Here is a 24,758-nt window from a genome sequence, read left to right on the forward strand (position 1 = left end):
GGAAAGTTTTAGGAAGATGATGAGATTTGATAGAAAAATTGGAATGAAAATCGTAGAGAGAGGGTTAGAATTTATGAGAAGTTTTTTTCTTTTTCTTTTTTAAGAGTATATCTTGTTATTAGTAACTAAAATATAAAAAATATTCAATAAAAAATAGGTAAATAAGTAGTAGACAATAAAAAATTAAAGTATTTCAAAGACAAAGAGGGATAGGAAAAGATTTGCCACAAAATAATAGTACAGGCTTTTATAATAATATGACATTATTAAAAAAATAACTTAGATAAATGTTACTTACCTCCCTTCTTAATAGACCAAATGACCTTTTCTTTGTTGGATTTTTGTTCGCGGCTGCGCAGATATCTTCCACGCAGCCACAATATTACGACATGTTGCACAATAAAAAATAAGCGGTTGGATGGGTCCCTAGTTTAGTTATTAGAGTTATAAAGTCTAAAAATTTATGAGAATTACAAAAGCTAACCCTTGATAGAATCGAAATTCACAAAAATAGGGCTGCTAAGGAACTTGGAACCCTAACCCCTATTACTTGGTTTTCTCATCTCCGGTGAACAGGTTCATCACCGATTGTCTTCTATGTTCAACGATCCTTCATAAAAATCGAAGTTCCTTTCAGCTTCAAGAGGTGAAATCTCCTTAGAGGGGAGCAAGAAGAATAGTCTACTCCTGAAACCAAAGGCGATGTACGTCTCGCCAAGACTCGAATTCTATGAGAGCTTTTCTTCATATGAAATCCCAAACCATGGCGTTATTGTCCAAGATAGAGTTTCTAGAAAAGCTAAAATTCAAAACGGTGTAATTTAAATTGGGATGATTAGCCTCCATTTACAAAAGTTACAACTCAAATCTACCAAGAGCATGAACACGAAGAAAATGTAATAACATACAAAAATGCATCTCTCTCGTTGTTATTGATTTTTCATTGTCTTGTTTCATATGTTTTTTGGTAAGAGCTTTAATTAATCTTCATCTCTTTGAATTGGTCTACAAAACTGCTCAGGCAAACAATGAAATGTTCAATTTCTCTGTTTTCAAAAACTCATATGAGAACATCTGCGGTGAAGATCTGGATCCAATAACTATTATTGGAAATTGTGAGAATGAATCTCTCTGTGTTTATCAGAGATGTTTTATTAAGAATATATAAGATACAACTAAGAGGATACAAAAGGTATTTTACAATACTAAGAGGGTATATGGGGAATTTCTCTAACACCCTCCCGCAAAGTCAAGGGTCCACATAGGAGCTTGAGTTTGGAGCGCAAAAACTGAAAACGAGAGGTTCCTAAACTCTTTGTAAGAATATCAGCAAGTTGATCTGTAGTGGAGAGAAAACGAACAAGTAACTCCCCTTTGGCAACCCGATCACGAACAAAATGAAAGTCAATCTCGATATGCTTTGTACGAGCATGAAAGATTGGGTTGGCAGAAAGATAAGTGGCCCCGATATTATCACACCATAAAGTGGGAGAGGAGGAGAGGTCTACGCCGATCTCACGTAGAAGGGATTGAACCCAGGTAAGTTCAGTGGCTGCCATTGCAATAGCACGATATTCACTCTCGGTGCTAGAGCGTGCAACAGTGCATTGCTTACGGGACTGCCAAGAAATCAAATTATCTCCAAGATATACTAGATACCCACCAGTGGACTTGCGATCATCTGGGCAACCAGCCCAATCAGCATCAGAGTAAGCCTCCAGGGTGCATGTGGGAGATGGAGTTAAATGTAAACCATATAAAATGGTACCTTTAAGATATCGTAAAAGACGCTTTAGGGCCACCCAATGCTCATCAGTTGGTGAAGCTAAAAATTGACACAACTTGTTGATGCTAAAGGAGAGATCCGGACGAGTGAGAGTAATATATTGAAGAGCGCCAACAAGACTACGATATAACAAAGGATCTCCAAAGGGTTTACCACCGGTCTTGGTGAGAGGTGGATTGGTTGCCATTGGTGTCGAAAGAGGCTTAGCATCAGTCATCCCAGCCTTGAGAAGAAGATTGCTAATGTATCTTTGTTGTGAAAGAAGAAGCCCATTAGTCAAAGGAATAAGCTCAACTCCAAGAAAAAATCGAGCAGGACCAAGATCCTTTAAGGCAAATTCAGCAGACAGAGAAGTCATAAGCGAATCAATGCTTGTGGTAGACGGGCCAAGTAAAAGAATATCATCAACATAAACCAAGATGTAGAGAGGGCCAAAGTGATCACGACGCATAAACAACGAGGAATCTGTTTTGGATCCATGAAAACCCAGTTGTAAAAGGTGAGTGCTAAGTCTTTGAAACCAAGCACGGGGAGCTTGTTTCAACCCATAGAGAGAACGTTGAAGTTTACACACAAAAGAGGAATAGCGTTGATCAACATATCCTGGCGGTTGCATCATATATACATCCTCATCTAAGGTCCCATGTAAGAAAGCATTATTAACATCCAATTGGCGAATATGCCATCCATGAGATACGGCAAGAGAGAGGAGAATCCGAATAGTGGTAGGTTTTACTACCGGGCTAAAGGTCTCACCATAGTCAAGCCCATATTCTTGAGTAAATCCTTTTGCCACTAAGCGGGCCTTATAACGTTCAAATGCACCCATCGGATTTTCTTTTAATTCGAAATAACCATTTGCAACCCACAACATGACCATCAAAGTGTGGAGGAGTCAAAACCCGGGTATGATTAGCAAGTAGAGCGTTAAACTCAGCATCCATAGCAGTGCGCCACTCTTGATACTTGACTGCTTGTGAATAACAGGTGGGCTCCAAAGTAGAAGGCCCAGCAGCCATTAAAGCTAAGGGAAAAGGATGTTTGGTAGCAAACATATTAAAAGGCACCTTTGGAATTCGAGTGCCATCTCGAGAGCGGGTCACCATAGGGTGACATTGAGAAGAGGATCCAAAGAGGTGCAGGGAACAAAATCCAAGGAGGCCTGAGTAGCATCAGTCACAAGAGGAGCCATAGTAACAGGTTCGGTCAATGGGCCTTTTGAAATATCAGCAACAGTTTGGGCCATAGTGGGCCTTATTACATGACTTGGAGATTTATCAAATCCAGTTCTATGGGCCATAGTAACATCAGCAACAGTTTGGGCCATAGGGGGCCTTATTACATGACTTGTAGAATTATCAAATCCAGTTCTAAGTACATTACAATTAGAATGTCCAAATAAAGGTTGAATTGCATCAATTTCTGAAGAAACAAGAGGCCCATTTGATGTGTGAGTTTCTCTGATAGCAGAACCAGTAGCAGCTGTACTTGCAGATCTATGAGGCCATGGAGATGCTTCCTGTGACTCAGAGGCTAAGTTGGAAGCAGGCATATGAGAGTGTGATCCAGAAACAGAAAAAGATGAGGAAGAGGATGGAAAAATAAAAGGAGCAGCAGGAAAAGAAGAAGAAGAAGATGACGTAGGAGGCATGGAAGACAAAAAATCTTGATGAAAAGGAAAAAGTAATTCATCAAAAATAACATGCCGAGAAACAATGACAGTTTGAGACATAGGGTTATAACAACGATAACCATGATGTTGAGAGCTATAACCTACAAAAATACAAGGGGCAGAACGATACTGAAGTTTATGAGAATTGTATGGATGAAGCATAGGAAAACAACGACAACCAAAAGCCTTTAAAAAAAGATAATCAGGAGGACGTTGATGAAGACGAAAGAAAGGAGATATAAAACCAATAGCAGTAGAGGGTAAGCGATTGATTAGATAAACCGCAGAAGAGAAAGCATCAGTCCAAAATTGAAGAGGCATACCGGCATGAGCTAATAATGATAAACCAACCTCTACTATTTGTCGATGTTTACGTTCAACCCTTCCATTTTGTGATGAAGTGTGAGGACAGGAAAGTCTGTGACCAATACCAGAGGCTAAAAGAAAATTTTTAAAGCTGCGAAATTCACCCCCCCAATCAGTTTGAAGGAATTTAATAGAATGAGAAAGCTGATTTTCAACAGAAAGCTTAAAAATTTTAAAAGCAGTCAATGCATCAGATTTATTAGCAAGAGAATACATCCAAGTATATCGGGTATAGTCATCTACAAAAGCAATGTAATATCTATGACCTTCTCTTGAGGAAACCCGAGAAGGTCCCCAAAGATCAGAGTACACTAATTGAAGCGGAGCAGTAGTACTAGTGGAACATCGAGAAAATGGCAAACAACAAGATTTTGCCAATTGACAAGAAGAACATACAGAATGAGATTTATTACCAACAGTAGGAAGGAGAAACTGAGAAATAAGTCGCTGAATCACAGCAGAGCCAGCATGCCCAAGCCGAACGTGCCAAAGATCATGAGTAGCCCTTTCAGCTAAGAGAGCAGTCACAGAAGATTGCATAGTTGGACTTCCAGAGAAAGTATAGACACCATCTTTAAGCTTGCCGGATAGTAGGGTGTGGCCCGAGCACAGATCCTTGACAAGAAAATGATCAGCAAAGAATTCAACAGAAACATGATTGTCAGCAGTCAATTTGCTAATAGAGAGCAAATTATGAGAAGCATGCGGGACATGTAGCACATTCTTGAGAACAAACTGAGAGGGAGAGGAATTTAAAACAGCAGTACCAATATGTTGAATGGGCAAACCTGTTCCATCTCCAATACGAACCACCTCAGAACCTTGATAAACTGTTGGAGCAGATAACTGATGAAGATCAGGAGAGATGTGATGAGAGGCACCAGAGTCTGGAATCCACACGGAACAGGGTGAAGTCTGAAGAGCATAATGAGCTTGAGGAGTATATGAATCAGGGGAATTGCGCTGGTAGCAATTCTTGGCAATATGTCCAGGACGATCACATAATTGACAGAATAGAGAAGGTCGACCAGAAGTACCACGATGAAATGGGCGAACAGAACCACCACGGCCAAAATTCAAACGATTTTGGGAGCCAAAATAGGGACGCTGATTACGACCACCAAAATTCTGGCGAGAAAAAGGCCGATTGTAACGAGTACCCCCAAGATGCTGTCCAGAAGAAGAAGAAATATCAAGTGTTGCAGCCTGAGCAGAGACATTAGTCAAATCTTGAAGAGCAGCAGTGGATCGAATTTCTTCACACAATAGCAGGCCATGGAGATCAGAGAAGGTAACCGATGTAGCACGAGTTGAAATTGAAATTACAAAAGCCTGAAACTCAGGACCAAGACCACCAAGAACATAGAGAACCAAATCTTCATCTGAAACAGGGTGATTTGCAAGAGCTAATGCATCAGCAATCTGTTTTACACGAAGAAGATAAGCAGCAACATTATCAGAACCTTTCCGAACACTATGAAGCTGCATGACACGAGCTTGAGAGGCTGAAGCATAAGTCTCAGCAAGTGCCTTCCAAACAGCAAATGATGTTGGAATATTAACGACCTGCGAGTGCACCATCTCAGTCAGAGAGGAAAGAATCCAACTCAATAAAGCTTGATCTTGACGCTGCCAGACCAAGAAAGCCGGATTAGGAAGCAGTGGTGAAGCATCATTCACTGATTGCAGAGGCGGAGGCGGAGCCGTACAGGTACCATCAATAAACCCCATGAGATTGAAGGATTTTAGCAGAGGCATGAATTGTGACCGCCAAACAAGATAATTCGTGGCTGAAAGTTTGATAGAGAGAAAATGATGAACACTATTAAACGAAATGACTGATGGAGATTCAAGGCAGTGCAGATCAGAAGTCGATGAGTCAGACGCCATGATAAGCCAAGAGAAAGAAAAACACGAATCAAGACTCAGATTTGATGATCGCCTCTTTCAGATGAATGATCGCCTCTTTCAGATTGATGATCGCCTCTTTCAGATTGATGAACGCCTCTTCCAAGAACAGTGTTGCAGAACAGAGTATGTGCAAGAAGGAAGAAGCAAAGCAAGATCGAGAAAACTCGCTGTTTACGAAAGAACAATTTCTGCAAGAACCGAAAAGCTCTGGAACAATTTCTGCAATTTCTGCAAGCTCTGGAACAATTTCTGCAAGAACAATTTCGATGTTGGAAGAAGATCGCTGCAAGAAGATCGCTGCAAGAAGATCGCTGCAAGAAGAACGCTGCAAGAAGAACCGAAAATCGCTGCAAGAAGATCATACAAGATCGCTGTTTACGGAAGCTGGAAACCAAAGAACCGACCTAGCGACGGATACCATGTGAGAATGAATCTCTCTGTGTTTATCAGAGATGTTTTATTAAGAATATATAAGATACAACTAAGAGGATACAAAAGGTATTTTACAATACTAAGAGGGTATATGGGGAATTTCTCTATAGAAAACTCCCCCTTTTGGGGGAGGAGGGGGGGGGTAAAAAAATATAAAAAAAAAAAAAAAAAAAAAATATAAGGGGGGGAAGAGTGGGGGGGGGGGGGGGGGGGGTTATATTTATATTTTTTTTTGTTTTTTTTTTTTTATATAAAAAAAAGCTACTTTTTTTTTTTTTTTTTTTTTGGTTTATTTTTTTTTTTGTTTTTTTTTGGTTTGTGGGGGAAGAAGGATGGAGGTGGTGGGGGTGTGGGGGGGGGGGGGGGGGAGGGTGAGGAGAAGGGGGGAGGGGGGGGGGGGAAGAAGAAGAAAAAAATAAAAAAAAACATTAATAAAAATAAAATAAAAAAAAAATATATTTGTGAATCTACTCCAACCAATTGTTTCGGTACAATTCCCTTAAAACGAGGCCGACAACTATGTCCACCAGGTCTGATTGATTCCTGCAGTTATTTAAAGGATAAAACATTAATTAATAATGTTAAAGTAAACTAAAGAAACGAAGAATACAAATGTTTTTCTTTTTTCGGCCAAATCAGTACAAATCTTAAAAACCCAGTGAGTACAAAGTGATCATCCTCTCTCTCTCTCTCTATATATATATTTCTTTAATTTTTTTTTGAATAAAGCAAGCTTTATTCATAGGCAAAAGCTAGAGGATTTTGATTACAAAGATATAAAATTCACATAGTGGAAAGAAGTCAGGCTGTCCTGCCTCAAAGGACAGGGTCCCCCGGGCAAGGAAGTGAGCAATATTATTCTCCTCCCATGAAAAGGAAAGAACAGTTAATGAAGTTTGATGCCAGTTTTTTAGAACAGGAGATGGGACCTTGAGTTGAAAGAGTGAAATCCATGTTGCAGCTGAATTAGATTGGAAGTGTTCCTTCGATCAGAACTCCTCTTTTGCACAACCCATCTCACTCGCTATTGCTTCAGCATACACCCACCACATGAAGTTCCTTATTTTTTGGAACGCATTGTAGTGCCATACTCTCTTTGGTATGTTCTTATTAGGCGCGATAAGGATGATTTCTCATCCTTTCCCTAATTGTCTCTAATTTAAATTCTTTCTTTATCATTTCATCCTCTCATTTGAATTCTTTCCATATCATTTAATCTTCTCATTTGAATTCTTTTCATTCATCATTTCTCTCATTTGAATTCTTTCCATATCATTTCATCCTCTCATTTGAATTCCTTCCATTCATCATTCTTTACATTTGAATTCTTTCCATACCATCTCATCCTTCCATTTCATCAATATCATAATTCGGCTTTGGCTTGATTAGGTTTCTCTATTAAATCATTTACATACAAACATTTCCATGTATTGTATTTCTATGTTTTATATCTTTCTTTTATTGTTCACAGTTACCTAACAGCATGGGATGTATGCTGCCTATATATTTGAGGTTCTCTCATATAAAATCATTCAACTATTTTTCCCATTGAGATTGTTTCTTAATATGGTATCAGCCTAACATACGATTCTACATCTTCATCAACCACGTCTTCTTCTTCCTCATTTTCCACTTCTTCTTCAATGGCTGCCAATACTACGTCTTCAATGGCTAGCAATACTACGTCTTCAATGGATTCCTCTCATACGGTTCACTCTTTTGCGATCCCTTCAGCTGTTGCACCATCTTTCACCACAGATCAGTACCATAAATTTCTATTTCTGTTGGAATCTGATAACATTCCACCATTGGCAAATGATGTAGGTAAAGTATCTTCTCTATGGGTTATTGATTCGGGTGCCAGTCTTCATATGGTTTCCGACTTATCTTTATTTCATTCAGATAGTCTTGTTCCCCACACCCAATCTATTCGCCTTCCAAATGGTGGTTTTGCTCTTGTTACACATATTTGGAATTGCAGCCCCATACCCACTTTACCTCTCACGAACGTATTACATGTTCCTTCATTTGGTTTTAATTTATTATCTATTACCCAACTTACCCAACAACTTCATTGTTTCATAACTTTCTATCCTGATCATTGTGTGATACAGGACTTACGCACGAAGGAGGGGATTGGGCTAGGCAAGGTGTACAATGGACTTTATTATTTGGATTTGGATTATCCCGTCGTTGCTGTTGTTTTACCCGCCAAAGACCTTTGGCATTCTCGTTTAGGCCATCCATCTTTATAGGTTTCTAGTTATATTGCACATTTGGATTCTAATATTCCTTTTCCTAAAGATTGTGTTTGCTCCATTTGTCCTTTAGCTAAGCAAACTCGACTTCCTTTTCCATCTAGTACAATTTCTACCACCTCTTGCTTTGAATTGATAAATTGTGACATATGGGGACCTTACTTTGTTCCCTCAATTTGTGGTGCAAAATATTTTTTAACTATTGTGGAAGATTTTTCACGATGCACCTGTGTGTTTTTGTTAAATCATAAATCTGATGCTTGGTCCCGATTAAGGGAATTTTTTGCTATGATCAAAACCCAATTTGGATACCAAATTAAACAACTCCGAACTGATAATGATCGTGAGTTTTTTAATCATCATTCAAATGCTTTTTTTATAACCCATGGTATTATTCATCAACATAGTTGCGTTGATACACCCCAACAAAATGGGGTTGTTGAACGCAAACACCGCCATTTCTTAATGTGGCTCGTGCTCTATCTTTTCAAGCAAGTCTACCTCATAAGTTTTGGGGTCCTTGTGTTTTGACAGCCGCTTACCTAATTAACCATTTACCCACCCCGTTGTTACATGGTAAGTCACCACTTCAAGTTTTATTTGGCAAAATCCCTTCATATTCTCATCTTCAAACTTTTGGATGTCTTTGTTATGGTCATTAACCATTCATCCATTTGTCATAAATTTGATCCCCGAGCATCTCCAGGTGTTTTTATTGGGTATCCATATGCACAAAAAGGGTATACGATTTATGATTTTCAAACACATAGGGTTTACATTAGTTGTGATGTCACATTTGTTGAATATTCTTTTCCTTTTTCAAAATTGTCATCCCCATTATTGCCTGTTTTACCCATTGCAGCTTTAGATATTGATAGTTTACCCATTTTGTTAGACCCACCCTTATCAACCACACCCTCTCCCCAACCAGTTGAAGAACCTCCTTCACCCACCCTCCCATCCACTACCATCTCTCGGCCATCTCGGGTTCATCGGCCGCCACCCCATCTTCAAGATTTCATTGTTACGCCATGGATGCCCAAGCTCCTCCTTCATGTGCAGGTACTCTCACTCCTGAAAATTGTTTTTTATCCTATCATAGATTATCCTCACCCCATTTCAGGTATCTCAAGGCCCTCAATGCTATAAATGAACCTACAAGCTTTGCTAAGGCTATTATTTCACCTGATTGGAAGGAGGCAATGGACAATGAAATTGCAGCTCTTGACCTTAACAAGACTTGGTCTCTTGTACCTTTACCCCCAAACAAGAAACCAATAGGTTGTAAATGGGTTTACAAAATTAAACGGCATTCAGATGGGTCAATTGAGCGTTATAAAGCGCGTTTGGTGGAAAAAGGTTATACTCAAATTGAGGGGGTTGATTTCCATGAGACATTTGCCCTAGTTGGTAAGTTAGTTACTGTCAGAACACTTCTTGCCATTGCTGTAATATCCAGCCCTATTCTAACCTTGACCCTGACCCGGATCCACTGTTGTATTCAGGTCCGAAGACCCGAAGTGGTGGAAAAAGAGATTTATGGACCATTCTGATTGATGATCATGATTCGGAGACTGAGCCCATGGACATTGACAATGATACCCCTTGCTTAAATGCATTGTCAGTGTTTAAGGAAAGTCTGCGCATCAGAGAAGATTAATATAGTTGATGTACCAAATGACCTCCTGTGCACAATCCGAAGGTATTCCCCGAAACTAGACTTCTTGATTAAATTGTGGGAGAAAACCTCACTCAATTTGACCTTGTATAGCCTTTCAAATCCCTACTGGAAGTTGCTGTTCTAAACCTTAGTTTTCTGCTGGAAATATTTTGGTCGATCCTTTTGGTCGATACCATCGACCAAGGACTATCGACCAAAATATCCCAGTCTGCCAAGTTAATGATTCCATGAAATATTCCTTTTCTATTTATTATAACCTTGAGCCTTGAGCCCTATTGCAATCATTTTCTCACCTGAAAACGTGGGGAGAGCTTCCCAAAGCAGCTCCTTGGCTAATGTGAAGGGCACCTCATCAAAAACTCTTTGTTTATCATTGATTCTTATCTTCATCTTCCATACTAAGGTATGAATCATCATTCCACTCTCTACCCTACCATTTTCTACTCTTTTCTATTGCCACCTTGCTGATGAGACATTGGGAATGGTGCTGCAACCTTGCAACCACCACTCCAAGAGTCTACTCATGTTCAATCCATGATTTCCTTAACTATTCATTGATGCTATGCTTCTATCTCATGCCTAGCATATGTATTCTATAATTTATCTATTAACATCATGCCATTTGGTACCAAACTGAGTTATAGGATGTATTATGTTCATGCTTAACATTGCCATATGATTCCAATCGAATTTCTATTAGTTCCTCTAACTATTACATGCCATTCCTCATCAATGCAATCAATTCCAACTCTTGCCTTGATGTTTATCACTTTAACTTGATAGCTCAAATTGGGCCTTTTTGTTTAGACCATTGGATTGGGTAAATTTCTTGATTTATAGTGTCCTACTACTATTGTTAAGTATGCCTCCAAGTTTCAGATTGATCCGAACACCGGAAAACTCATTTTGGATGAAAACCCCCAAAATTCACATTTCTGTCTCAAAGGAAATTTTGGTCGATCCTTTTGGTCGATACCATCGACCAAAGACCATCGACCAAAATGTTGGCAGACAGCAACCTTGGCCAATTTTGATCCAATTAACATCCGATCTTCCTGACTTCTTTTCTAACTTATTATTGATGTTTGTTTAGGGCCTTAACAATTCTATTGGACTATTCTTGGTATTCTCAATTCATCATCAATTCATCCAAGGTAAGGATGGTTATCTCCATAAACATATAAGTCATCAAATATTGAATTGTGTTTTATTTAAAGAATGACATCTCTTGATTTTCTTTCAATCATTATAAGACTGTTACATATGTGTTAGAATAGTAGCATTTAAATCTTCATACTCTTGTTGTGTTACTTTATCATTTTGATTTGCTTATGTTTATAATGATTCGTTTCAATATCATGATTTGATTACTATTATGGATATGCATTGGATGCATGAGAAATGATGAGATTGAATATGTGATTGCTTACGTATGACTTGGGATTGGGGGGTGTCCTACTGACACTTCTGTCCTTGGGCATCGGAGGGAATAGTATGGGATGTTCTCCGATGGTGCCTATCGACACTCTCCCGGGTTATTGGATGACATATATAGGACTGTCAAGTGGAGGGGTAACTTCCCTTGTAACAAGAGCCAATATCAACCATGTACCATGGCTAGTGTGAGTGAACTCCTTGTGAGGAACAACCAATACTTCTTTTGCGGTATGGACAACAACTTTTGTGCTTCATTGGTCCCCTTTTGGTTGGTCCTCAAGGACCTCCACTAATGTATTTCAACTGGGACATTGACTGGGTGGAGGACAATGTGAAGTCCTTTGAACTTGAATACACACTAGTTTTTCTTCCCCCTAACCATAACATCATTATCATATATCCATGGTCGGCCAAATAGAACATCAGTAAGATGCATAGGGATTACATCACACCATACCTCTTCCTTATATCGATGGAGCTTCAGTGGTACGGAACATCATTGATTTACCTCTAGAGTATTCCCATTCAGCAAGGATACCCGATATGGTTGTGCTTCTCCACCTTCAAGTTTGCTTTATTCACAAAGGTATCTGAAGTAATGTTGACACAGCTCCCACTATCAACTATCACCAAAGCGGTATTATCTCCAAACTTCATACAGCTGTAGAAGATACAATTGTGCCACTAGTTGTCTCCTTTGGTTTCAACCACCAAGATGCGGCTTACTATATGAATGCCATAAACATCACAAATACTAGCATCATCCTCATCATATGCAGCTCCGTCATAGTCACCATCATCGAGCAGGTATGGGAGTAGATCAGGATCTTCTTCCTCTGCTAACTTTTCAATCTCAACAATAGCATTAATCTTTTGACAGTGTGGGCAATATTTAGGATAATGTCCAACTTCTTGACAACTAATCATAGGAGCATTGCCTTATCTTGTCAGGTAGGAAATGTGGGTTAAGTAGGGGCTGTTGTAGTAGGTTTTGGTGCTGGGAAATTTTGCCTAACTTCCCAGGCTTGGTATCCAAATCTTTTGTTGTTGGAAGCCAATAATTCTTCCACTCATAGGATTTTTCCAAAATAGTCCTACACATTCTCTACATCCACAACGCCAATGGCCCTATTGATTTCAGGCCGTAAACCCAATTTGAAACATGACAAGATTTGATCTCCCTTTTTTGAATTCTTGTACGAGAAGCAAGAGAGTCAAATTATTCCCTATATTCTGCAACTGACAAGTTCCCTTGACGAAGAGAATTTTACTTGTCTTGTAGTCGCAATCGAAAAGTAGATGACAAATACTTTTCTCTTAGTTCTTCCTTCATTTCCTCCCATGTAGTAGGAGCTCTACCACAATCTTCCAACTCATATTCACGAGTTCTCCACCATTCATGTGTAGCTCCAACTAGCTTGGTAAGTGCTAGCTTCATCTTTTGTACTTTTGATAGTTTATACCAATCAAAATAGTCATCCAACGTTGCCAACAAATCATAAAACACTTAAGGATCATGCTTACCTGAGTATTCTTTGAGTTCAAGCTCAACCTTGTGAGAGTCACCAACATGCCTATTGAATGTAGGTTGTTCTCTAGCGAAAGAACAACGAAATAACTTTGTAGGTGCTTCTCAAAAGTTGGTTGCGTAACTGGAATCCTTTGGGTCCTCTCCCTATATTTCTTCGAGTAAGAAATTGGCTATAAAATGAGTTGGTTGGGATTCTTTACCAAGTGGAGGGTGAGGAGCATGAGTAGAGGTAGCATGTGAAATCCAGCCCTTTCCTAACCTTGACCCTAACCCGGATCCATTGGTGTTTGTAGGTCCGAAGACCCGAAGTAGTGGAAGAAGAGACTTTTGGGCCCTTGTAATCGAAGATTTGGTGTATGACTCAGAGCCTATGGATATTGACAGTGATGCCCCTTACTTGGATACACTGTCAGAGTTCAGTGAGAAACTGCACTTAGAAGGGGGGGAGCATAGTTGAAGTACGGGATGCACTTCCGATCTCGTTCCGAAGGTATTTATTTATTCTAGACTTGTTGATTGACTTGTAGGAGAAAACCCAACTAATTTGGATCAATCTGGCCTTCCATTTCCCAGACTGAAGTTGCTGTTCAGGCTTGGTCGACTGGCCAGAATATTTTGGCCTCTTGATTATGTTATGTTCATGCTGTTCTTTATGTGGAAGAGCTCAATTAGGGAAGAAATGGAACATTGACTCGTTGTAAGCCTTGATTTAGGCGATTCAGGCCCTAATGTATTGAGGGCAGCTTGGTATGACCAATGGGTCATGTTTAATGGGCTAGGTAGGTCTTTATTGAGGTATGAGGTATGCTAACATCATAGAATTTAATCCATGAGTAGTATATCGGAGGTTAGTCTATTAAAAGAAGCTCAAAACAGGAAAAGAAGTAAAGGCCATTCAGTGATCCAGTTAAGCCCTAAATTGGGACTCAATAAGGAGAAATTAGGAGGCTAAATCTAACCCAAGAGAGTGTAAGAAGTGTATGAGGACTTAGGGGAGAAATTCCAGCTGTATCAGCCCTGAAGGGCAGCTCCATGGCATCCAGAGCAGCCGAGGAGCAATGCACTAGGAGCAGCTGATTTAGCAGATCTGCTGCTCCTTGCTTTGCTCTTTGGGCTAGAGTTCCAAGTGCATAGCCTAGTTTTTCCCTTGGAGCTCTAATACTTCTAACCTTGGGAGCAACCCATAGTCACCAACTCAGATCTGATGCAGCTGGGTTTGACCTAAAATAAATAGTTTAAGTAGGGGTGCAAGTTTGGTCCTGGCAGCCCTGACCCGCCCTGAGCCCGAATAGGGCTTGGGCTAAGGATTTTGGCCCTAAGGGCCGGTTAGGGCCAAAATATTCTGGCCCTGAACTAGGACCAAGGGCGGGCCTAGGATTACTCTTTGGCCTACCTAGCCCACCCCGGCTTATCCCTGATTTTGGCTTTAATCTTGGCCTGATTATGGCCTTGATCTTGGCCTTGATTTTGGCCCTTATTTTGGCTCTGATCTTGGACCTGATTTTGGCTCTAATTCTGACCATGATGTAGGCCCTAATCCTAGCCCTAATATTGGCCCTAATCTTGCCCTAGGTCTAAGCCCATGATTTTGGCCCTGATTTGAGTCTGAACCCTCCATCCATATGGAGAGGAATTAATTATAATCTACATGGGTGAATATTTGACACCTGTTGAATTTTAAAAACATTATCATGTTTTGTAAAAAATTAATAAAAATAAATTATATCTTCATTACCAATGTAGTAAGCATCCACCTGATTTTGGCTCGATCCTGACCATAATTTGGCTCTAGTCTTAATGTTAATTTAACTATGATCATGTATTAGATTTTTACCATAATCTTTACATTAACATTGATATAACTATAAGTCTCGACTTTGAACTTCAGTCATTTTGATAATATTAGAATATGAGTTCACTTTTTATATTATTTTTAAGATAATTTTTATTTTTCGAATTAAGTCATTTGTAGTTCCAAAAAATCATTGATTTTTTTTGGGACTAAGGCGAGATAATATATTATAAATAATAAAAGCTAGTATATAGAGAATTGATATCCAACAAATCTACACCCTAACTTCTCATCATGAATATTGACATCTTTCTTTTGCCTCCAATGTGATATTTCAGGAGAAAAAAAAAACTTATTAACGACATATAGCTATTTTGTAACTAAAATATAATTTTCTTTAACTACAGGAAAAGAAAATATCAATACTAAATTATCGTTGATTTACTTGTTTACAAAGTTTTGAATATGATTTTTTTTGTTGAATAAGGATTAATGGGAGGGGTTTTCAATTTCCATCACCAAAGTAATGGGAGAGGTTTTCAATTTCCATCATCAAAGCAATGAGAGACTCTCAGATATCAATATAGAATTATGGAGTATGAATTTATTTATGTTTTAAGCAACACTATCAACTTATTGACTATTTTATCATTTTGTATGAGCTTGAATCATCTTATATTTCTATGAATTTTATTTTTAGTTTACATATGACACTTTTATTTTTATTATTATTATTATTATTTTTTTATAAATTTACATTTGTTATTTTAGGTCCAAGAATATGACCAATTAAGGCTAGGGCCCAGATAGGGTCAATCAGGGCCAGGGACAAGGCTAATTAGGGTCAACGCCAATTAGGGCCAGCGATAGGGTCAATTAGGGTTAATCAGGGCCAATCAGGGCTAATCAGGGTCAGGGCCAAATCAGGGCCAATCAGAGTCAAGGCCAAGGCCAATTAGGGCCAATCAAGGCCAACCCATCCCGACCCGGGCCAATTAGGGCGAGAATGGGCTTGGCTTGGCCCTATATGGCTTAGGGCCAAGAACAATAATCCTTGGCTCTGAACTAAGGTCAGGGCAGGAATGAGCTCAGATTAAAACATATAGGGCTGGGCTTGGGATTGCAAAAGCTTGGCCCACCCGGCCCCAGTTGCAGCCCTAAGTCTAAGTACATCTTAGGCTGAAGGTAAATAGAATGTTTCCAATATGATAGGCAAAGTCCGAAATTGAAATCCGGAATTCAAGTTCAAGCTCCAAAGCCAAGAAGACTAAGCAGTTTGGCTAAGGTGAGTGAATCTTAGGCTTCTCTGTTTATCTCCCTTGGTTATGCATTCATGTGATATTGTACATGCATGGCATGGCATAATGATGTTGTTGACTGCTTTGCATTATATATTTGCATCTCTTGTGGGGCTGGACAGTGGCGGTGGTGGTATTGGTGAGTATACCACTTGTGTGTTATGTGTGTGCAGCCTATGACTATTATTAAGCCACTATGATATGTTTATATGTTGAGGGTACTGTGACTGTATGATTATGACATGGATTTGCCGAGGGCACCATGATATGTAATTTGATATTTCTAATGTCCAAGTGGCATTTATGATAATGATGCACCATATTAATTTTATCATTCATATTGATTGATTCTATTATTGCACACATGGCCTTTAGTATGACTATGGCATGTGACATAGGTCAAACTTTAGACCATGTATATCATCATGGTAGAATGCATGGCTAGGGCATCCCCAATGCTGCACCCCTTGATAGGTGTTGACCAGCCAGTGAGGACCAAGATGATGTTATGAGATATTTGTGTGTGATGATATGTTTGGCCACATGGTTGCCCGGGGGAAATGTGAGTAGCCAATTTGAGGGACTCATCCAACAATGATCGCTTGTACTTCTAGTCGACTCCCAGCCTTATTGTTGAAGTACCTCCCATGTTCCTTTGGTCTCCTTCTATTACTAGATGTGCTCTTTCTCCTTTGGAGTGGATGCAAAAGCCCTTTTTTTATATTTAGTTTTGATGTAAAGCCTACTGCAAAGTGTCTCCATGTGGTGCATGTCGTAGATACAATTGACACAACTACACTTAGGAATAAAGGCCAGTTGGAGGGGAAGACTAGCTGTTTAAGGAGGTTGAAACCTATGTGCCATAACTTAGGAAATGACCTTCATAGCAACATTGCTTAAGCTTAAACATCTAAATTGTAGGATTGTCTCTAGGGATGACACATTTAGGGAGCAAGCATACAATGTATTGATACCTACAGGAAGATTTCCGTTGATAAAAAGTCATGGACAAAAGCTTAGAGATCATTACTTCTAAGGTCCCATAATTTTTTATAGAAATTGGGGTGGGGGAACCCCATCAGGCCCTCACACCTTCAATGGTCCCATCGCCATTTATAAAAGCTTGCTTTAGTTCCTCTGAGGTTGATGTTGTACACATTCAATTATTGGTCTCATCATCATTACAGGTCTAATGTATTAAAGTCCTTGCAATCGAGGAACATCAATGGGTTCATGTTTGAAGGTTTGGTCATAATAAAGGATAATTTCAAAAAAATAACTCATATCCATATTTGGTCCAAGTACCTAGGGAAAGGCGGAGCTTTAAGATTTTATTAGGATGGTGTTGCTGCACTATGCATACGGGGAAATAGGCTGAGTTATGGTCTACCCATTGCAGCTAATGGGCCCTGAACTTCAATTGCTAGATGACTTTCTATTTGTTTGATTGTTCTTCCATTTCCTCTTGGACCTTCTTGATCTTCCGCAAATTCTCTTCATTACTAGCCCCACCTTGTACCTCCAATCTCTTGGATAAATTTTGTAATTGATGTTGTACCTTGCCAAAAAGTTGTTGGTTCCTTCATTTGGATGATAAATGCAAACCCGCAGTGCCTTGAGAGTGCACTTTCCAAGCTTGTGTTGCAACTTGATTACACTACTCCTACCTTAACTCAAACCTCAATGGTCTAGGATATTTCAACAGCTTGAGCATCCAATACTATCAATTTATGATCTCATCCAAATGCAGCCTTAACCAAAACCATTGATCTCTCATATGAATTAAGCCATGCTACATTCGCAAATGCTCAACTGAGTTTCATCCTAACAGTTTCTATACCCAAAAGCTGATTGCACCATATAAACCTTGGCCCATGTAATTTCTTAAGCAAATTACCACCATGTCTTGGAAGCCTCTGATTTTCCTATTAGCTATCTTCATTTACCTCCTTTTTCTTTCCAAGAATGGAAAGAGCTACGTCTCCAATTAGACTACAATGAGTATGTTGGTTTATCTTAATCAATTTCAATTTATCCCAAACTATTTGAATGTTTGCATTCATGAGGTCCCTATAAATAACAATCAAGAAAAAGGATTTTGAATCAGGTTTACTGACTTCCACATCTATTTTCCTATTACAACTGTGTTATAGATTCGCTTGTAAATTTGGGCTCCAAAATAAATCCAACCCACCAGAGTGGCCTATTGGAGGAACAAAATGAAAACTATTCCAATTTAAGCATTTGGCTTATTATTCTATCTTCCTTAAGAAGAACTTAGTCTCCATCACACAAAGTCAAAAGAGGTATAGCAAGAGAGATTTTTTAGGCTCTTGAATGTTAGGGTCCTCCATAACCACTACATATTCTAGCTCAACAACATCATGGCTTTCTATGGGACTGCTATCCTATAACCTTTGATGGGCATGATGTTAAAAAGTGTTATTTCCATAGCCTCCATGTTTGATCTTTTTCTATTGTTGTTGTCTCCTCTTTTTAGGCTTATGCTTCACTAAAGTATTGGCTCTGGCTTTCTGTGGGTATGTTTTAGCTGGCTAGTTGATGAAGGGATTGATATCTGCCCTTGGGCCCCCAAGATTCATATTATGTCGTATGGGTAGTGTGAGTTGGGTTATGATCACTGAGGTACATTCATTTGATTGTGAATTTGGCTTATAAGAAGAGAACATACTTGGCATGTGGTATTGGGTTGGGTGGTGTGACATGGGGGCAAGCATAGGTTAAGGCCTGATGAGGATTAGGGTTTACCTAGGACTGTAGATTTGGTGTTTCTGTGGTCTAACATGTCACATTGACCAGAGTGGGGCCAAAAGAATGAAAAAGGGGGTTCATGATGTTTTTGAATGGGTACACCAGTGGATTGGGTATGTAGGTTAGATAATAAGGAGAAGTGGGTGGATTGGGCTATAAGTCATTGCAAAAAGGTTTGAAGAATTTACTGGTTAATGAATTCAAGTGGGATGTTTGGAATTGATCATGCTGACTTGAAGAGGGAATAAAGTTGAACAGTGTAGATAACACACATTCAGGGGATGCAGTTACGTTCTCATGATTAGTGGGATTTAGTGGGGACCAATGAGATGGTGAGGAGTGGATAGGGGACATTTGTCATGTACTATCAGACCTCTATTGGGTGCCATTGCCTTCCTTAAGACTAGTATTAAAATTCTGGGAGTTGTGGTTGTCAGTTCGTTCATTACAGATTAGAAATGGAGTTTGTCTTTCTTTCTTTTTTCTTGGGGAGCTAAGGTTTGTCCAGGCTAGCTTACGTACAACTTAACTACATCCTTAGAGGTAGTTTTTTCATATAATTTAAATATAAGGTGGGACTTTGCCTCTAGCGTCGAGGAGATTCTAATTTTTGACCTCATATTATGAGGCAATGGTCTTTTGCCAACTGAACAACCCCTATTGGTTAACTAAAGAATTGATCTTATTCCTATTCCTATCCTTCAATGGTATAGAAAGCTTTAGCAGTTGCATCATATTCAAAATGATTCAGCAACTGGCATACTCCAAGGTTTAGCCAAATTGTGTTTCTTTGATTAGCATTATCTTTTGAGGATGACCTATCTTCACCACAATTTTACTAGGAAACTCCAACCAAAGCAAGTTTGACAACGTGGAACTAGACCCAGAATGCCATAAAATGCATGGGGGTATTATCTTCTCCGGCTAGCACTTCGCCTCAACAGCAAAATGTTACCTACAACAAGCCAGGAACGTTCATTCTAAAGAACCATTTGGATAAGAACCCATATTTTAGGACTTAGAGAAGAAGGTTAGAAAGGTGAGGACAAAAATTAGAAGACAGGAAATTGTGGAAGAAGATCAAATAGAGAGAAGAGACTTAGGAGTTGGGGGATAACATTCTTCCTTTTATGCAATTGCCTTGCCCTATTACATTTATAGTTTAGGACTTCTTCCTATTCTTATGACTGTTTTACCTCTAGTATTCTCTAACCATAATCTACTTTTTAAAAAATGACATACCAATCCAGATATCCCTTACAATTTACTCTCATATAACCCATACCTACCATATTATGTAAAAGGAAATTGGATGGGGTGGGGGATTGGGATTTAGGGACCTTAATTGCTTTAACAAGGCTTTGTTGGCCAAGCAGGCCTAGAGGTTTATTACCACCCCTGACTCCTTTTGGGCTAGGATCATGTTTGCCAAATACCTTATAAACCAAGATTTTCTAAGAGTGGGACTACCAAGAAGTGGCTCCTGGGGTTGGAAAAGTGTCCTCGCTGGGAGGGACTTGTTACTTTCAAGATTGGGAAGGAAAGTGGGTAATGGCACAAACACACTCATTCACCTAGATCCCTGGATTCCCTCCCTTTCTTGCAAAACTATAGTGAGTCATCCCCTCCCTAATGGACACATTTATGTTAGTGAGCTCATAAATTGGAATGAAAATTCATGGAACAAAATCTTGTTGAATTCTCTCTTTTCCCCACTGGAAGTGGAAGAGATTATGATGCTACCTATACTATCACAATTTACCTTTGACTCTTGGTACTGAACAAAGCAAGTACAAGGCAAATTTACAGTGAAGTCAGCTTACTTTCTATGCCTTTCATAAGTTCCTAATACTAGTTCTATGGCCTCCTCTTCTTCTTTATCATCATATTGGAAGGAGATCTGGAACATCCCCAATCTCCCAAAAATTAAACACTTTATACGGAGAGCTGCTAGTGAGGCCATTTCCACTAGTGGAAATTTATTTCACAGGCAAAGCTGTCTTTCTCCTTTATGTCTCTTGTGTGGTCAATCTATTGAATCTACATTGCATGCTCAAATTTTTTGTGATTTTTCACAACATTGTTGGCAGGCTTCCCCACTTAGACTTAACTGTTCATAATTTACTGGGTCATCTATTCATGATTGGATAGATTTCTTACATGTCAAATATAAGAACACAAATGATTTACCATCTATTGACATCATATGGAGTACTCTTTGCTAGATTATTTGGAGAGCTCGGAATGACTTCTTGTTTGAAGGGAAGTGGCCCTCTTTGGAAGGCTCCCTAAGAGCATTTTGGGCTCTCTATAATGATGTGACTTTATATACATCCAACCCTCTTGGAGATACTTGATACAACCCCCCCTTCCCTTAATTCTTCTAATACTTAATTTCATTGTTAGGTTTCTGTAGATGGAGCTTGGGATAAACATAGTAGAAAGGGAGGATGAGTATGTATTATTTGGGATTTCCATGGAAGTTTTTTGGCAGCAAATCATGTCATGGTTTGAGCCTCTCGGCTGCAATGGTAGAGTTGGAAGCAGTTCAGAATGATTTGCTACTTACTAGAGATTTGCAAATCACTAAGTTAGTTCTACATTCGGACTGCAAGAGTGTGATTGATGCCATTAATGGTAGTGACCCTCTTTGTACTGGGCATGTTGTTGGTTGGTAAATGAAATTCTTAGACTTAAAAATTCCTTTAATTCAGTCTTTTTTAGCTTTGTTAGTAGAGATTTTAATATTTATGTTGACTATATAGCCCGTGGGGTAAAACGTTAACTTATTTAGGGTCTGATGGAATTGTCCACCTTTGTTCATGTTGGACCATAACTTTGTTGGATTCAAGGGTGTTTTCTTGGAGTATCTAATATGAATCTTCTATTGGACGAAAAAAATATGACCCATACCTTGAATTAGTGGGACTCTATTGGGATTTTGTGGGGGCAAGCAAAGGGTATAATAGAAGTAAGTGGTATCCAAAGGTGCAACTTTTTCATAAGATTTTTTTTCTTTCTTCTGGTCTCTCACTTTGCTACATTATACGTGGATTCATATGCTTATTTTCCCACCTTTTTTTATCTAGCAAACAAATCATGCCTATAGATTAGCAAAAAAAATGCCTATAAACAATGAAACATTAAAAGAAAAATCCGACAGACATATAAAGCCAATAAAACAAAAGGATATATTACTGAAAAGAAGATGGTGGATTTGAGAATTACCCATTTACTTGTCGGAGTTCGATTCCCTTTTTCCCCCCTACCACTTTGAGCGCATTCTTCCATCTCTCGATGGTCTCTTGATCAAATTTGTCTTTGTGTTTCTGAAATGACGCTTCAACGTTTCCCGTCAGATCGCGAACATCCGATGGGTTAACGTTGAAGAATATGGGCAGGATCTTTTGACCGTCAGATGTATGGGATTGAACAATGTCAGCGAGCTCTGAAAGGCACCATCTGCTATCGGCATAGTTTTCAGAGAAGACAACGATGGAGATTTCAGACTTTCGGATTGCCGAGTACAGGTACGATTCAATCTGTCCCCCAACCCAGAGAGCTTCGTTATCCATAAACACATTGATTCCCACTCTTTTCAATTCTCTGTAGAGAAAACCAGTGAAGTTATTGCGTGTATCTGCGCCCCTGAAACTGAGAAACACATCATAACTTTTAAACTCCGTCTTCGTATCCAATATTTCTATAGTCGAGTCAACAACCAACTTCACTAGCCTTGATTCGTTCCTGCAAACGTAAGTCCTTCATCAATGAGTAGATCAACGAATAGAGATCAAGCTAGGAAAGCAAGCTTCCATGCAGGAAAAGGTAAAGAATCGATCGGTACAAAATTACCCATTCTCTTGACTGAGATCGAATCCCCTTAAGCTCCCTGCCAATCTGAGCACCTTTCTCCAGTTCTCTACGATCCGCGGCTCAAAGTTCTTCTGGTGCTCCAGAAATGGATCTTCAAAGCTTCCCGTTTGATATTGAACATCCCCCGGTTCAACACCGATGTAGATGGGAAGAATTATTAAACCGTCCGTCCTACTCCGCTGAACGATCCCCAACAGTTCTTGGAGGCGCCATCTGCTATCTGCATAGTGTTCAGAGAAAACAACGATCGCCATTTTGCATTTTTCGATCATCTTCAGGAACTCGGTCCGATTTCTTCTCCACCCTGGCCGCTCATAAACACACCGATTCGATTTCTTTTCAGATCTCTGTGAAGGAAGCCAATAAAGTTATTGCCAGTATCTTTACCGACGAAACTGATAAACACATCAGCATCGTTTTGTGCCGCCATGAATTTCCAGTTACAGTTGCAGTTGCGAAGAAATGGGTAGAGCAGAGACTTAATACAAATTCAGCCCTTCTCTTTGGTAGACGTGTAATTAGAGTTTTGGCCTTCTCTGTTAGTTAATTTGTCTCCTCTTCTCACATCACAAAACTGCAGACGCCTTATTAATTACTATTGACCATGTACTATTTAATTGTTATTTTATTTTTTATATTTTTAAAAATTATTAGTTCAATTATTGTTGTTTAAAGAAATTTTTCATGTTTATTTTTAAGACATTTATTTATTTATAGATGTATGATATGTGTTTCAACATTACACCAAATGATTGAAATATATTTATAAGTCACTTCAAAGATTTGTAATTAAATTAAAAAAAATTGATATAATTTGTAAATAAACCTCAATCTTTTGATGTGATATTATGACACATGTCATACATCTACAAGAAAATAGATGATGATCCATTTTCATGTGGGAAATAAACATGATTGTTTGATGATTAAATTTTGTTAGGGCCTGTTTGGTTACATGAATCCAGAGATTTCAAATCTCTGGATTTGTGAATCTAAGAATTATACCCATTTGGTTGTAAAAATCTCTAGATTCATGAAATCTAGAGATTCACCTTTTTACACTAAAAACGTGAATCTGTAGATTTATGGGTAAGAGGTGAAATCAAGAGATTTAAAAAATACTATACATTTGCACATTCACAAAAATCACGTCGATCAAATAAGTTTTTTAGAATGAATCCACAGATTTCATTCCACAGCCAAACATCTAATTTTATAAAATATAACTCCATAGATTTGAAATTTATAGATTTGAAATCTCTAGATATTTGAAATCTCCAGACTTGTGTAACCAAACAGGCCCTTACTGAATGATGATGTAATAGTTTTTTTATTTAAAAATCTCAAAAATAATCTTAAAATTTTTATATTACTTATATTATTAATTAAATTATATTATTATCCTCGGTAATTGAGAAAAATAATAACATTAATTTGGTAATTCCTTGCTTTCTAGCTTTTATATATCTACTTTTTAATTTAGTGTTTTGTTGAGTTTTGTTATTTTTTGAATTCGATGTTATTAATTTTAAGAAGTTTCTACTCTTATTAGGTTTTTATTTATTTATTTTCTAATTGACATTATTAATTTAAAAAAAATTCTTTTCTTAAGAAAAAAAGAATTTAGGAAGTTTTTTTTTTGGTGTCGATTTTGTACAGTAACGGTAATTCGGTATAGTACGGTATGGCATTGAATTTGAAAACCTCATACCAAAATCATACTGTACAGAATTTGTATGGTACCGTATGAAAACAGTATTTTAGAAAATTGCACGGTTCGGTTTTGTTATAGTTAAAAACCCATTCTTTTATTATGGAATTTTTAACAATTCCTAAACTACTTTCTTTTTCACCTTGGCTGAAAACTACCAATTCTGAAGCCCTTAAATGGGCACAACCATGTTTTACCGCATCCTGTGTTGAAACTTGGATGGACTCAATGCAAG

At 38.5% G+C, this 24,758-nt stretch overlaps 1 protein-coding gene across 1 annotated transcript; it reads right to left on the bottom strand.

Moving 5' to 3' along the window:
• Positions 1-5,742: 5,742 nt before the first annotated feature.
• LOC149007776 (uncharacterized) lies at positions 5,743-23,183 on the bottom strand. The gene is made up of 4 exons (XM_089167153.1): positions 22,792-23,183; positions 22,165-22,683; positions 6,639-6,710; positions 5,743-6,082 (listed from the first exon to the last, which is right to left on the bottom strand). The coding sequence occupies exons 1-4, from the start codon at positions 23,082-23,084 to the stop codon at positions 5,743-5,745; spliced, it is 1,224 nt and encodes a 407-aa protein (XP_089023279.1). The 5' UTR covers positions 23,085-23,183.
• Positions 23,184-24,758: the final 1,575 nt, after the last annotated feature.

This window comes from Hakea prostrata, chromosome 8 (genome assembly GCF_041222555.1).
Source record: "Hakea prostrata isolate BN-2017 chromosome 8, UWA_Hpros_2, whole genome shotgun sequence".
NCBI classification, from domain to species: domain Eukaryota; kingdom Viridiplantae; phylum Streptophyta; class Magnoliopsida; order Proteales; family Proteaceae; genus Hakea; species Hakea prostrata.